General features: G+C 42.1%; 1 protein-coding gene across 1 annotated transcript in view; it reads right to left on the bottom strand.

Moving 5' to 3' along the window:
- Positions 1-15788, bottom strand: part of RIOK3 (RIO kinase 3) — a 29827-nt gene extending 14039 nt beyond the window's left edge. Inside the window, exons 1-7 of the mRNA XM_003914235.3 lie at positions 15124-15788; positions 5506-5621; positions 4474-4619; positions 4273-4380; positions 3961-4070; positions 2319-2462; positions 1069-1196 (exon numbers count right to left, since the gene is read on the bottom strand). Coding sequence (XP_003914284.2) covers positions 1069-1196; positions 2319-2462; positions 3961-4070; positions 4273-4380; positions 4474-4619; positions 5506-5621; positions 15124-15186 — 815 coding nt within the window. The 5' untranslated portion in view covers positions 15187-15788. The remainder of the gene's footprint in view (positions 1-1068; positions 1197-2318; positions 2463-3960; positions 4071-4272; positions 4381-4473; positions 4620-5505; positions 5622-15123) is intronic.
- Positions 15789-16605: the final 817 nt, after the last annotated feature.

The raw sequence follows: 16605 nt of genomic DNA, 5'->3' as shown, positions 1-16605 counted from the left end.
AGTATATTAAGTATAACAGGCCAGGCACAGGGGCTCATGCCTGTAATCTTGGCACTTTGGGAGGCCAAGACGGGTGGATCACCTGATGTCAGGAGTTTGAGACCAGCCTGGCCAACATGGTGAAACCCCGTCTCTACTAAAAACACACAAATTAGCCAGGCGTGGTGGTGCGTGCCTGTAATCCCAGCTACTTGGGAGGCTGAGACAGGAGAATCGCTTGAACCCAGGAGGCAGAGATTGCAGTGAGCCGAGATTGTGCCATTGTACTCCACCCTGGGCAACAAGAGAAAAACTCCATCTCAAAAAAAAAAAAAAGAGTATATTAAGTATAACAGAAAATGGACAAAGGATAAACAAGAGAGAAGACAAGAAAAAGAAATACAAATGGCCAATAAAGCACTTGAAAAAAATGTACAACTTAATCATAATTAAATAAATGCACACCAAAATACCAAGAGACTACTTTTCATCTTTCACACTGACAAAAAGCATTAGATTTGACAGTACTAAACATTGATAAAGATGAGGAAGGCCGGAAGCAGCGGCTCACGCCTATAATCCCAGCATTTTGGGAGGCTGAGACGGGTGGATCACCTGAGGTCAGGAGTTCGAGGCCAGCCTGGCCAACATGGCGAAACTCTGTCTCTACTGAAAATACAAAAATTAGCCGGGCGTGGCGGCATGCGCCCGTAATCCCAGCTACTCCGGAGTCTGGGACAGGAGAATCACTTGAACCCAGGAGGCAGAGATTGCAGTGAGCCGAGATCACGCCACTGCACTCCAGCCTGGGCAACAACAGTGAAACTCCATCTCAAAAAAAGAAAATAATATACGCACTGAAAAAAACTGGAGGAGTCTACCCAAAATTATAAATGATTATCTCTGGGTCGTGGTATTAGGATGACTGTGTTTTTTATACATTCCTATACTGCCTGGACTTTCTACAGTAACACTTTAAAAATTACGCTGCTTGCCATGCAGCATTATCTTTGATTCTGTGTAAATCCATTAATCTTGGGGAGAAGAGACTAAGTTTTCACATGATGGTATCATATTTTGCTCATTTACCTCCCTCCATATGCATGAAAGACAACAGATTCCTTTCCTGTACTAATACAGCCAGTGATTGTCTCCAACATTCCAGAGTTGACCATTTTATACATAAGTAAACGTGTCTTAGGATCAACTGCTTTTTCCTGCAAGAGATAAAGCACTGTAAGTGAAAATGACTGCTAATCACAAAATATTTTCTGAGCCACTTCTAATAACTTTTTCTTTTCCTTTGAGACGGAGTCTTGCTTTTGTCACCCAGGCTAGAGTGCAATGGCACCATCTCTGATCACTGCAACCTCCGCCTCCCACTTTCAAGTGATTCTCCCGCCTCAGCCTCCCGAGTAGCTGGGATTACAGGCGCCCGCCACCACACATGGCTAATTTTTGCATTTTTACTAGAGATGGGGTTTCACCATGTTGGCCAGGCTGGTCTCAAACTCCTGACCTCATGATCCGCCCGCCTTGGCCTCCCGAAGTGCTGGGATTATAGGCTTGAGCCACCACACCTGGCCTAATATCTTTTTTTTTAGAGAGAGAGAGAAAAACAGGGTCTCACTCTGTTGTCCAGGATGGAATGCAGTGACATGATTATGGCTCACTACAGCCTCGAATTCTTGGGCTCAAGTGATCCTCTCACCTCAGCCTCCTGAGCAACTGCGACTAAAGATGCACACCAACATGTCCGGCTAATTTTTAAAAACTTTTTGCTGAGACATGGTCTCCCAGGGTCTCCCTATGTTGCCCAGGCTGGTCTCGAACTCCTGGGCTCAAGCGATCCTTCCACCTTGACCTCCCAAGGTGCCGGGAGCCACCCCACCTGGCTTATTTACATCTCTCTCTCTCTCTTTTTTTTTTTTTTTTTTTTTAAGGCAGGGTCTCAATCTGTCACCCAGGCTGCAGTACAGTGGCGCAATCATGGTTCACTGCAGCCTCAACTTCTTGGGCTCAACCAATCCTCCCACCTCAGCCCCCCGGGGTAGATGGGACCACAGGCATGTACCACGATGTCCAGCTAATTATTTTTGCAGAGCTGGGGGTCATTATGTTGCCCGGGCTGTTCTTGCACTCCTAGGCTCAAGTAATCCTCCTGTCCCAAAGTACTGGGATTACAGGGGGGCATCACAGTGGCTAGATCTATTTACATCTTTGATTTGAAAAGCCAATCTCATGAAAAAATATCAAACATGAAGGTTTTTTTATTCACCCAAAGTTTTCTAATATGAATCTTTCCAGTAAAAAAGAAAAAAAACTCTATAAATCCTTACTGCTGTAGAATGTTCCTTCTTCTCATGCAGGCGGGCACTTCGACGTTCTTCTGAGTAGGCATGTTGTTTTAAAGCATTGAAAACATGGTTTGATAGTTTTAAATCCATTCCAATTCCATCTCCCACCTGAAACTCAGGTGCAAACTGCCAAAAAGAAGAATTAGCATCTAAATATTTTAAAATAGGGACAGTTAAAAAAAAAAAAAAAAAAACAACCAAACGAGAAGATTACTCTTTAATGTCTTACTCAATAGATGATCACACTAGAAAACCAGAACTCATAGCTACTACAGAGAAAAAAATTAAATAACTCACAGAAAGAGGAGCAATACTATTTAAGAAATTACAACCCAAAGGAAGGCATTTATTCCAGGCATAGAAAACATCTCATCACATCCAAAACTAAGGTCTTTCAGCATGTGCGTTGTACTTTGCTTTTAGCCAAAGGACACAATATTGAATTGTGAAGGCTACACCAAATCTTACCAAAGAAATACAATTTTGTAATTATTTGTGGAGAGTGGGTTGTTACAGCAGACTATGATCACACCATGACAATTATGCTCTAGAACTGTGCAATTCAGTTAGGTAACCACTAGCCACACTTGGATATTTAAGTTAATTAACATTAAATTAAAAATTCAGTTCCTCTATTATGGCACCCAAATTTCAAGTGCTCAACAGCAAATGTGGCTACCATATTGAACAGCACACATATAGAACATTTCCATTACCACAGAAAGTTCTATTGGACAGAACTCTTCTACAATCAGATCTAGAATATTTCTAGAAATGATATAATTGAATATGTTTACTTAACAAGCATTTGTGCTTGAAAATCTCAATGTTTAATATATTATATTAACTACAATATTTATGAAGGATTTAGAATGCCTTTTTTTTTTTTTTTTTTTTTGAGATGGAGTTTCACTCTTGTTGCCCAGGCTGGAGTGAAGTGGCATGATCTCGGCTCACTGCAACCTCTGCCTCCCGGGTTCAAGCAATTCTCCTGCCTCAGCCTCCCGAGTAACTAGGATTACAGGTATGTGCCACCACACCCGGCTAATTTTCTATTTTTAGTAGAGACGGAGTTTTTCCATGTTGGTCAGGCTGGTCTCGAACTCCCGACCTTAGGTGATCTGCCCACCTCGGCATCCCAAAGTGCTGGGCTTACAGGCGTGAGCCTCCATGCCCGGCCTAGAATGCTATTTTTTAAAATTACACTTTACTTCTGATTTTACACAGGTAGTTCAGGCACAAGATAATAAATTCAAAATGCACAAAAGAGTATACGGTGAAAAGTATTTCTCCCTCCCATTCGTATTCCCCAATCACCACCATTATCTGTTTTTTGGGTAGGGATGCTATTTTATACAAATATGATGAAGAATAAATGTTATTTTCATAATAACTATTTATTAATTTTAGAATCAATGTGAGTCAAAATAGTTTTTCAATACTGTTATGGAATTTTATTCTGAGGTACTTTATATTTTCATTAATGTCTCAGTTTTCATGATATTGCTATAGTGTTATCTAAAAACATCTTTAGAAAGATATTTTTAGAAATCTAAGATATTATATTTTAAAAGGTATTCAAGCAAAACTCTAAATTCAGAGATAGATACTTTCTGTAACTTACATTTTCCATTCTTGCTGTGTTCTTTCTCCCACATACTACTTCATCATGTTTGGTGGTGATATCTTTTCCTTTTCCAATAAAGCCCTTTTTAGGAGTGGGAACCGGTTTTGCTAAAGGCAATTGACACAAGCCAGGTATATAAAAATAGCAAAGACTACATTGCTGCATTCAACGTTGTCTGAAAAGACATTTGAATCTAAGAGTAAATTGCCAAATGAGATACAAAGAAAAATATAAAAGTAGGAGTTAATTGAAAAGATTAGTCTTCCTATACCTCTATTCTGCTGCCCCAGAAAGTAAAAGTTTTGGTACCTGGTCTGTAGGGATCATCACGAGTATCCTGCCAGTCAACTTCATCTTCAGAGCTATCGCTGTCTTCATAAGGATGCACTTTTCGATAATTTTCAAAGGAAATGGAAACTTAAAAAGCAAAAATAGTTGAAGATTTACTTAGGAGCACATTATGAGTGTTTTCTACCACTCAATGGAGTTGTCACAATAAGGTTATAGTACCTTTGCTATCTCCATTGAATTTTTTTTCTTCACGCCTAAGCTGTGCATCATATTCTCTGTCATATTCCATCTGTAGCATCTGAGCCAGCATAAGGTCACTGGACGTATCAATGTTTTCTCCAGTAATAAATGGTCCTTCAGCAACACTATTCAAAATAAGGCAATATAAACTAATATAATGTGCTTAAGTAAACAGAGGTTGCCAATTATCAGAGTAAGAGATGCCTTTTCCATGTTAAAATTCAAAGAACTCTATCAAACCATTCACCTTCTCCTGCACAGCTAGCCTTAAGACCAATGGCATGCACCTGTGGGAGTACCAACTAGGGTTAAGAGAGCTAGGAGAGAAAGCTAAAGATTCTATAATAAAATCCAAACTGAGACCTAGAATTCACTTGTTCTGAATGAAAGTCTGAGGCCGGGCGCAGTGGCTCATGCCTGTAATCCCAGCAGTTTGGGAGGCTGAGGCTGGTGGATCACCTGAGGTTGGGAGTTCGAGACCAGCCTGACCAACATGGAGAAACTCTGTCTCTACGAAAAATACAAAATTAGCCAGGCATGGTGGCACATGCCTGTAATCCCAGTTACTCGAGAGGCAGGAGAATCACTTGAACCCGGGAGACGGAGGTTATGGTGAGCCGAGATTGTGCCATTGCACTCCAGCCTGGGCAACAAGAGCGAAACTCCATCTCCAAAAAAAAAAAAGTCTGGATGTTTCATTCATCCATAATGAAAGAACAGGTAAATATTCATGAAAAGATAAACTCAAAACACTTGATCAAAACTGTACCTCATCTAGTTCAACTGCGGCATTAACATGATGTAACTAAAACTCACAGAAACAGTGGTTTGTCCAAGATAATAATGAAAACCAATGCAAAATCAGGACCAAAATTCAAATATCAGTGGACTCTCAACATGGTGCTTTCTTCTGCCCTGCTTTTTCCAAACCACTTGTCATGACAATTACTCATCAAATCCTAAAACTCTGCTATAAGTTGCTAGATAAAGTACTTTATGAATTTTACTTACGCAACTTCAGGAAAAACGGCAGCTTCTTCTTCTAACTGCAATTCTTTGGCCAACTGTTCACTCATTACATCAGCCAACGAACAAGATATTGTATTCTGAGGGATAGCCCATGGACACTACCAAAAAAGAAAAAAGAACAGCTCAACTCATCATAATGAAATAAAGCACCTCTCATTTTACAAATAATGTTATATTTTGAGAATTAAACTATGTAGTTAAAAACCAGAAATGAATAACTAGCTATTTGCAGATATTATCTCAAAAGTAAAAATATCTCCCAGGTCAAATTTAGTCAAGGATATATCTAAACTAAAACAGCCAAAAGCACTTTTTAGCCTGCTAAGTAGGTATATCCTTAAAGCTGAGGGGAAGCCTCAGGCCCACTGGCATCCCACCGCTAGCTAATGAGTTCATGTAATTCCTCTTGTTCCAATCTTTGCTCACCAAGCTACTTTCTGCTTATAATCTGATTTCTCAAGTAGATTTTCCTATAGGAATAGACTATACCAACTAGCACAATTTGAAGCCTAATGGAAAGTTATATCTCATTCTAATTTAAGCATCGAGTCATCTAAGTGTACAAATTATGTCAGCCCCTCTCAAAACATCTTAGGATATACTAAAACAGAAACAAGAACAGGCCAAGTGCAGTGGTTCACGCCTGTAATCCTAGCACTTTGGGAGGCCAAGGTGGGTGGATAACCTGAGGTCAGGAGTTCGAGACCAGCCTGGCCAACATGGTGAAACCCCATCTCTACCAAAAAGACAAACAATTAGTGGGGTGTGGTGGTGCGTGCCTGTAGTCCCAGCTATTCAGGAGGCTGAGGCAGGAGAATCGCTTGAACCCGGGAGGTTGAGTGCCACTGCACTCCAGCCTGGGCAACAGAATGAGACCCCATGCCACACACACACACAAAAAGCAAGAACAAACAACAAAAATTTTATTTTTTATTTTATTTCTTTTTTTTTTTTCTGAAGACAGTTTCCTCTGTTGCCCAGGCTGGAGTGCAGTGGCATGATCTCAGCTCACTGCAACCTCCACCTCCCCGGGTTCAAGCGATTCTCCCGCCTCAGCCTTCTGAGTAGCTAGGTTTATAGGCGTAAGCCACCATGCCCAGCTAACTTTTGTATTTTTAGTAGAGATAGGGTTTTGCCATGTTGTCCAGGCTGGTCTCGAACTCCTAACCTCAGGTGATCTGCCGGCCTCAGCCTCCCAAAGTGCTGGGACTATAGGTGTGAGTCACCAAGCCTAGCCCCAAAATTTTATTTCTGAACTTTAGAAGCGGACAAACAGGCTCTTAAAACAATACCAATACACACAGTAATATTCTGTCAGACCCAGTTGACCTTCCTCAGTGACATACTCCTGCCTCAGCCTTCTTGAAATCAAACTGCAGGTTTTATTTCAAATTCATAATTTTTGAGGGGGCAAGATGCTTTACTTAGCAGCAGCAAATGATTACATTTTATAGCCTACTGATTAAGACTTTTAATATTGAGTAAGATGCCTAAGCATTTCCTGAACTTGCCCAGCTCTTTCCATCCCTCTTCTATAACTCTACTCCAAGGTATCCCATTCACTGGGTTACTTTCAGAGCATCCTAATGAATCTTTCTGCTCTCAGTCTTGGGAGTTTCCATTCTCCACACTGTAATACAGTAATTGTTCTAAAATGCAGATGTGATGGGTTCCATCTCCTTACTCAAAATCTCTTTTATTATTTCCCATTGCTTTTAGGATAAAGTCCAAACTCATTCCTTAACTACTACTGAGTGTCTAATTTAGAATATAGCATAAAATGATATCTGTTTTAGCCACAAAATTATTTGATCAAGTTCAGCCAGTGTAGGCCCTCTAGTTGGTCTAAAGGCCTGCTGCATGACACTCAGAGACAACCGGGCAAGTGACCTTTGTTCAGGTTCCACAGTAGTGACATTCAGGAATTTACTTAGCTCAGGCTATTTGGGTGGAGCACCTAAGGGTGACAAATGATAACTATATTTATGCCTGAGTGAATGAGAATCAAGTTGTATCTAGTCTCACCCTGAGATTGAGGAAATACGCCTGGCACCTAGCACGTACCTACCATACACTGTCACAGAACCGTTCCAGCCTTCTGTGAGGCCAGACTTGGGAGAGAAGGGGCTTCCTGAAGGTCTGCTGTGACTTTCATTCACTCTGTAATTGAGTGGAGAACTCTCTTGGTAAGGATTTTAAGGTCTAGAATCTTGAAGCTTTCTATCATCTGGAGAACATAGCTAATTTTTTGGCCTCATGACTCTGCTGAGTTCCTTCTGTATCCTCTAGGTAGAAGATACAATGCTGTTTAGCCTAGAAATGTTTCATCTGATCAGTTTCAAAGTCCAGGCTCCAAAAGGTAGGTGACTGTCTAACTCAGAATTTTCAATAACATTTGGCAATGACTAAGTTGCATAACAGACAATATCTGAATATTCACTATATCTAAGTAATTTGGTTAAATACACATAACTTACATAGATTACTTAAATCACACAACAATTGAGTAGTTGCAATCCATCCCCATTTTACGGATTTTAAAACTGAGATACATAAAGGCTTTTCTTTTAACCCAAGATAACATCATAGATGGAAGTACCAAGCTCTGAACCAAGGCGATGCCAGGCTGCACTCTTAGCATTTTACTATACAGCTTCCCTATCCCCTCACCCTGGAATGTGTGAAGCAAACTGCCCTACTGTCTGCAATACAAAATCCAAATTCCCCACCCTAGGCAACACGGCAAGATATCATCTCTACAAAAAAATTTAAAAACTGCCGGGCACAGTGGCAAATGCCTGCAGTCCCAGCTACTCAGGAGGCTGAAGTAGGAGGAGGATCATTTGAGTCCTATGATTGTGCCACTGCACTCCAGCCTGGGTGACAGAGTAAGACCCTGTCTCTAAATAAATAAAATCCAAATTCTTCAGCAAGGGATGCCCAACTTGCCCTGATTTATCTGTCCAATCTCAACCCTCTTCTATCCTACACTCTAGTGACACTAATTATATGCCAAAGATGGCATACTTAGGCCATGTGCAGTGGCTCACGCCTTAATCCCAGCACTCTGAGAGGCCATGGCAGGCGAATCACCTGAGGTCAGGAGTTCGAGACAAGTCTGGTCAACATGGAGAAACCCCGTCTCTACTAAAAATATAAAAATTAGTATTTTTTATCCTAATTTACACTACAGGCATGGTGGCGGGTGCCCGTAGTTCCAGTTACTCAGCAGGCTGAGGCAGGAAAATCACTTGAACCCAGGAGGCAGAGGTTGCAGCAAGCTGAGATCCCGCCACTTCACTCCAGCCTGGGCGACAGAGCGAGCGTGTCTCAAAAACAAACAAAAAAGATGGCATACTTTCCCCACTGCATGCCTTCATACATTCCTTTCTCTACCACTGGTTTTTCTTTCTTCTTTATTTACACCAATTAAATGTCGCCTCCTCTATAAGGCTGTCTCAGTGTTACCAAAGTTGGACCCTTTCCTTTGTGTTCCCACAGCGGTATGCAAACACTGTTAATGCAGAACTCATCACTGTATTAGAGTTCATGCATTAGCCACAATGGAGCATGAGCGCCTTGAACGGTAGAGACTTCTTATCCACCCTCAGAGCCCAGCATAGAGCTTTGGATATAAAGAGGCATTCCAGTATTTCCTGAGCAGTATGTGCCAAAAGAAAACACTGGAGTGATTGGCTGCAGAGGTCTGATATCTTTCTACATCCCTACTAATCTAATGTCCTTTCCCCCATCTTGGAAAGTCTGCCCTTTTGCCTGCCCACTTCAGAGGCTTCAAGTCTGTTGCCATCTGTTAATTAATTCTGCTAAGGTATTAAAGTGTTAGCTGACAATCTGTCAGAAGAGACAAAAATGACAGGCAGGACTTTTGTTATTTTGAGGCAGAGATTGACCTACTCACAGATACACTGAATCAGAAAGGGAAACACGTAGAGACCTCAAACAGCACCAAAGCATCCTCGCTGTCCACTCCTACTGACCCTAGACTCTAGAGACTATACTACCCTGTACCAGCTCAAGTGGTCCACCTCACACTGAGGCAACTCCCTTGGGTGAGGTAAATAAGTAAAGATTTCAGATAGGCTGCCACTCCCATACTTTGAAATCAAACCCAAACTCTTCAAGCCAACAATTAAAAGCCCTCCATACACTTTTTCCAGGCTGTGAGAGGGACAGCTTCTGGGGTCGGGAGAAGACCCCCTGGGTTTTCCCTACAGGCACAACAAGTTTGCTATCCCAAGTGCTCAGAAAATTTACTGCAGGTTCCTCCTATGAGCAGGTACCATAGGTGGTATGTAAGGGAATCCTCTGTCATCTGTGACTCTTCAGTAAGCCGCTCTTTGTAAAAAAGCTAACGAGATGGGGGAAACGCCCTCCATCATCTTGCTCCGTCCTAGCTATCCAAAGTCATTTCCTACTATTGCACTCATCAACACAAACTCCCTATAGTGTCACAATCTGATGGGACGCCTCATACAATCCTTTCCAGCCAGCAATTCTCCTTCAAAGGACATCCATCAAGCATTTCACCAGCCTCTTGGTTTCTTCTTTCCTATTGCTAAATAACCCTAAGACCCACCCTGTTTTCCTCTCCTTTGCAAAACCACCACCACTGAACTCTGTTCCTTGGGGTTCTTCACTACTACCGCATGCTCCCCCACCTGGAGGGCTGCACATTAGTGGGGAATCATCTCTCTTTCCTTCCACTTCCTAAAGATATGACCTTCGCTGCTTGTATCATTGTTTTTTTTTAAAGGTTTCCTGCAGACAATTATGGGTAAAGAATCAAGTAAAATTAAAAACGGCAGCTGGGTGCAGTGGTTCGCGCCTGTAATACTAACACTTTGGGAGGCTGAGGCAGGCAGATTGCTTGAGCTCAGGAGTTCGAGACTAGCCTGGGCAACATAGTGAAACCCCGTTTCTACTAAAATACAAAAAAAAAAAAAAAAAAAAAATTAGCCAGGCATGGTGATGCACACTTGTAGTCTCAGTTACTCTGGAGACTGAGGCACGAGAATTGCCTGAGCCCACGGGCGGAGGTTGCAGTGAGCCAAGATTGCGCCACTGCACTCCAGCCTGGGCGGCAGAGTGAGACTCTGTCTCCAAAACAAATAAATAAATAAAAGAAAACCAGCAAACATGAAAGAGGCACACAGTAACAAAAATTCAGTACTCTACTGGAAGCAAGTCAAGAGAAATGTAACCTACAGGAAGGTCCCGTTTCTAATCATACAGCTAGAAGATATAATCTAAGTAGAATATTTAAGTAAGTAATTTTTCAACTCAAGAGAAGTGTCTCTGAAAAAAATAATCTGGGACTACATAACAACACTAATCCATTTTTTAAAATTTTTTTGGTTTTAGAATAGTCTTACTTTTACAGAAAAAAACTGCCAAGACAGTACAGAGTTCCCAAATACTATACTCAGTAGTTTATCCTATTTATCCTATTAACACCTTATTAGTATTCTGCATTTGTCACAATTCGTGAACCAATATTGATACATTTTATTATTAACTAAAGTCCATACTCTACTCAGATTTCCTTAGTTTTTCTCTAACATTCTTTTTCTGTTCCAGGATCCCATTCAGAATACCACATTACATTTAGTTGCCACGTCTCCTTAAGCACCCCTTAGGCTGTTGAGTTTCTCAGACTTTCCTTGTTTTTGATAACTTTCACAGTTTTGAGGTGTACTGCTAATTTATTTATTTATTTTTTTTACAACTCTCTATCAACAGAGCTACACACTTGCTCACTTTTGCTTAGTTTGCCAATCCTCCCTTCTTGGAATATCCCCTAAAATTCTTTGTCCACAATAGTAGTTAGGCATTTTGTAACTTGCACCCTGGTACTCTGAGAGAAGGATCCCCAAGACCCATTCAGAGGGTCTATGATGTCAAATTTTTCATAATAGTAATAATACATTATTTGTCTTTTTAACTCTCATTCCCCCAAGAGTGTGGGGTTTTCCAGAGTCTACATCAGATGTGATGACATCATCACTGATGGCTAATGGAATGTGTGCTTGGTATTCTGGTGTTTTCTAAAATTTTCTAAAGAGTAGATTTAAGATATAAATGCATTTTTAGAGATTAACCCAGTTTGTTCTCAGTATTTCTACTATGCTCTTATTACCCATCTTCACTTATATCTGCTACAATCTACTTAGCTGTGAGGATGGATTTTCTTCAAATACTTCAACCTCACAACAGGTTGAATGAAAAAAGAAGACAGAAGAATCCAGATGTCTTCTAATAAGTCAGATGTTAGAGATTTGCAAACATATAAAATACTGTTCACTAATTTTTGTTTTCAGACATAGTTTTATTTTGGCCAGGTGTGGTGGTTCACACCTGTAATTCTAGCACTTTGGGAGGCCAAGGTGGGAAGATTGCTTGAGGCCACAAGTTCCAGACCAGCCTGAGCAACACAGTAAAATCTCAACTCTATTTTTTTGTTTGTTTTCTTTTTCTACTTTTCTCACATGTTCTAATCTATTTTTCTAAGTTTTCTTTAAATATAAAAATGTTATTTATGTTAACATATGACTTTTTTTTAAAGCCAGCTAAATTTAGCAGTGGAAAGGTTCTATATCAACTTTAGTGACACTAATGTTAATAAGTTCTGATAACCCACTACCATCAGACTAGCATGACTTCTAAATGACTTAAAATTTTTCTATTTCTCAGTTTTAATTTCAGATATGATAAATATCAATTGATATAATCAATGTAAACAAAAGACATTTGGGGTCCTCAATTTTTAAGAGTATAAAGAAGCCCGGGCCAGGCATGGTGGCTCACACCTGTAATCCTAACATTTTCAGAGGCCAGGCGGAAGGGGGTGGGGTACTGCTTGAGCCCAGGAGTTCAAGACCAGCCTAGGCAACATGGTGAAATCTGATCTCTACAAAAAAACACAAAAATTGGCCAGGTGCAGTGGCTCACACCTGTAATCCCAGCACTTTGGAAGGCCAAGGCGGGAAGATCACAAGGTCAAGAGATTGAGACCATCCTGGCCAACATGGTGAAACCCCATCTCTACTAAAAATACAAAAATTAATTGGGCATGGTGGCACACACCTGTAGTCCCAGCTACTCGGGAGGCTGAGGCAGAAGAATCGCTTGAACCCAGGAGGTGGAGGTTGCAGTGAGCCAAGATTGCACCACTGCTCTCCAGTCTGGTGACAGAGCGAGACTCTGTCTCAAAAAAAAACAAAAAACAAAAATGAGCTAAGTGTGGTGGCACTGGCCTGTAGTCCCAGCTAATCAGGAGGCGGAGGTGGGAGGACTGTTTGAGCCTGCCAGGTCAAGGTGCAGTGTGAACTGTGATTATGCCACTGCACTCCAGCATGGGTGACAGAGTGAGACCCTGTCTCAATTAAAAAAGAAAGAGGCCGAGGCAGGCGTATCACAAGGTCAGGAGATCGAGACCATCCTGGCTAACACAGTGAAACCCGTCTCTACTAAAAATACAAAAAATTAGCCAGGCATGGTGGCGGGTGCCTGTAATCTCAGCTACTCGGGAAGCTGAGGCAGGAGAATAGCTTGAACTTGCGAGGCGGAGCTTGCAGTGAGCCAAGATCGCAACACTGCACTCCAGCCTGGGTGACAGAGTAAGACTCTGTCTCAAAAAAAAAGAAAAAAAAGAAAAAGAAAGAAAAGAAAAGAAAAAGGAAGAGGCTGGGCACGGTGGCTCACGCCTGTAATCCCAGCAGTTTGGGAGGCCGAGGCGCGTGGATCACTTGAGGTCAGGAGCTTGAGATCAGCCTTGCCAATACGGTGAAATCCCGTCTCTACTAAAAATACAAAAATTAGCTGGGCGTGGTGGTGGGTGCCTGTAATTCCAGCTACTCAGGAATTGCTTGAACCCTGGAGGGTTCTTGTGCTTGAGTCACAAGAATTGCTTGAACCCAGGAGGCACAGGTTGCAGTGAGCTGGGAGCAAACCACAGTACTCCAGCCTGGGCGATAGAGCACCTCTCCATCTCAAATGAAAGAGGCGAGGGGAGGGGGGAGGGGAGAAGAGCAGGGAGGTGGGAAGAGGAGGGGAGAGGAGAAGAAAGGAAGGAAAGAAATAAAAAAGTACTGACTAAAAAGTTTTGAGAATCCTTCCATTTTTCAAAACCCTCCTCAAATCTTCACCTCCTCCATGTAGGCTTCTGTCACTTTGTTTTTCCGAAAGGTTAGAGTAAAAAAGGATTAATGATAGTACTTTCAGCCTGTTTCTAATTGTTTCGCCTTTCAAAACACTGTCCTCCCAATAGACAGCATCTATAAATCCCAGACGCATTTTTGTTGCACAATGAAAATGGAATTGTATAGTTCTGACAATGTACACTTAAATAAAAATATGACTGTTAAATATTTCATTACTGAATTAGTTTCGTAAGTGAAATTTGTTCTGAGATTAGGATGTATTCTGAATACGGTTTGTCTCATTTGACATTTTTACCAGCCTTTACCAATGCTTAACTGAAGGACTTTAACATACAAAGTATATATTTATAATACTAGTCTGTCTACTGATTTCATCCTTTTATGTCTACTAATCTTGACCTTGTAAACAAGGCTTTAACGAAAAATAAGCAAAATAACATGCAGAGGGTAACCACATTTGTCAGTGCAGTATCTCAGATTCTTCCAACAGTTGTATGAGAACTTTTATAAAATTAACTTTCGTTTATTTAATAGCTAATTATTGACCCTTTTCCTGTTAAGACCTAGCCTGAAGATCTAGTAAGTTTCACAGGTGACCTTTTAAATGGGAACAAATATTCTGTGTTAGCATGTAAAGAACAATTATGAAGCTAAAAAAGCTAGACTCCTTCACGACCTTAATTTGTGGAACAAAAAATCCCAATGGAAGCACTCGGCTCTCAAGCAAACCCTCCATAAAGTGGCAGAAAAGTATTTTCATCCATATAATCAAAGTATCATGAAAAGGACCCGCCTGGAAACCAGAAAGCAAATGTGAAGTAAAGGTCTTTAGTTTGCCATTCTATGAAAAAGTTTAAACGTCAAAGCTTAGGCAGATCATGAAATTCACAACCACTTTACAATCCGTGGGGTGCACATGAATATTAGCGTCGAGGGAGGAGGGTGCGCCTGGGTTTTATCTTTTACTACTTCAAAAACAAGAAATTTCCGAACTGGGATAACCACACTTGACAAATTAAGTAAACAGCTTCCTAAACCAACTTTCTGTCTGGCTAGCTGTGTATTCGGCTGACTCACTTGGCCCGTGAAAAACAAGATCGTGCTTGTTTCCCCTCCAGTATCAGCGTGTGTAAGCCAGTCCTGCTCAAATACATGCTACGGCGACACAGAGAGTACGCTGAAGAAATAGAGAGCCTTAACCACTCAAGGTGGCATTTGGGAAATCCAGCCGCCCTCCGCCCCTCTTTCCGCTCCCTCCATCCCCACCCCGGCACCCCCGCGGCCAGTGCCCCCTTGCCAAGGTCGGCGGGGTCCCGCCCCAGAACTTTCCGAGTCCCCCACGAAGCCGCCCTTTCCGAGCCTTCCGAGAGAACCAGCCAGTGTGACCAAGGCAAGTACTCCAGCCTCGTCTGCCACTTACCTTGCTGGGTCCCCAGGCCGCAGCCGGCCCGGGCTCAGGCGATGCCACTCCTACCAGATCCATTCGGGGATGAAGGCAGAGACAAGAACAGAGCAGAGAGGTGGCAAGATGGGAAGCAGGCTCCGCCGAGGAGACAGGCGGGGCAGGGACAACTGGCTGCTGATGCCGGAGCTGGAGGTGACAGATGGCGGCGACGGCGGCGGCCGCGTCCGGAACTGGATCTCTCCTCTTCCGCCCTCTTCGCTGGGACAGTCGCTTGCAATTGGCCACACGCCCCTAGCTCCTCCTTAAGGCTCCTTTCCCCGCCCCCGGGCAGTCTACTTCCGGCCGCTGGCCGCCGGGCTCGGGGAAGCAAGGATCAGCTGGCTGTCGCTTGGTGTCACGTTGCCTATGTCGGGCAGGGCATGGCAAGAACTGGGTGTGGCTTCCTTTGGCCCAGGCTCTGCCCTGTCCCCGCACTGCCATCTCCTTGGCACCCCGAGACTGCCGCTGGATCTAAACTAGATTAGACTGGTGGATTGTAAATAAACAAACTAGGCTCTCTCTGTTCATTCATTATTTCCTGGAGCAGTTCTAAACTGGGATGACTTGGGAGACAGCAAATGGCAGGTTTATAGACGGAAAAGGCCTGGAGAGGACGGTCGGAGTTTGTGGTGGTTGTTGTTGGGGGGTGGGGCGTAGAATGCGGAAAATGTGTAAAATGTGTTACGTAACAGTGAACAAAAATAAGACTGCATAATGAAAGTTTTGATTCTGTATTTTGTAGAGAGATTCTAATAAAATGACCAGATAAAAGATAACTAAGCATTGCATTTCACTTAGTATATCAATGCACTCTTCAAATCTTTCATGAACGTTTTAGTCCTCAAAATTACCCTGAGAGCTAAATTCTGTCATTATCTCTATTTTACTGATATTGAAACTGAGGCACAGAGAGGTAAAGTAATTTAGTTGAGGTCACACAGATAACAAGTGGCAAAGCTAATAAGGGGTGAACCCAGACAATCGGTTTGGGAACTGGACTAGTTGTACATTGTATTTTGACTATAAACAATACACTGTCTATATGTTGTATATTCAAACATACTAGAAATAGGTACTGAATAACTCTTTTTCCCTAAATCTCAGTTCCGAGTCAGTATCTCTGTCCATACTTGAGAGCCCTGGGTTACTGATCTTAATGATTTCCATTAGCATGCAATCTTTGCCTCCTTTCCATTCCAGGTGAAAACATGTTCTGAATCCTCCAAACACTCCTATTGCAGTAAGGCAAACTATAGCCATATGATAGGGTACAGACCTGTGCTTGGCAAATGTTGCCTATATAAGTGAATGTGTGTGGAAATTGTGTTCCTTCTTAGTGTTCAAAGGATTGTAATTGGAGGATAGTTGAAGAAAAAAGAGTGTAACTATTAATAGAAATGGACTTCTCAATTCTGGTTAGGAAAAAATAGGAGAGGCCTGGGCGTGGTGGCTCATACC

Source organism: Papio anubis, chromosome 19 (assembly GCF_008728515.1).
Source record: "Papio anubis isolate 15944 chromosome 19, Panubis1.0, whole genome shotgun sequence".
Classification (NCBI taxonomy): Eukaryota; Metazoa; Chordata; class Mammalia; order Primates; family Cercopithecidae; genus Papio; species Papio anubis.
The sequence above is the reverse complement of the archived record's forward strand: the minus strand, read 5'-3'. Positions and strand labels throughout refer to the sequence as shown.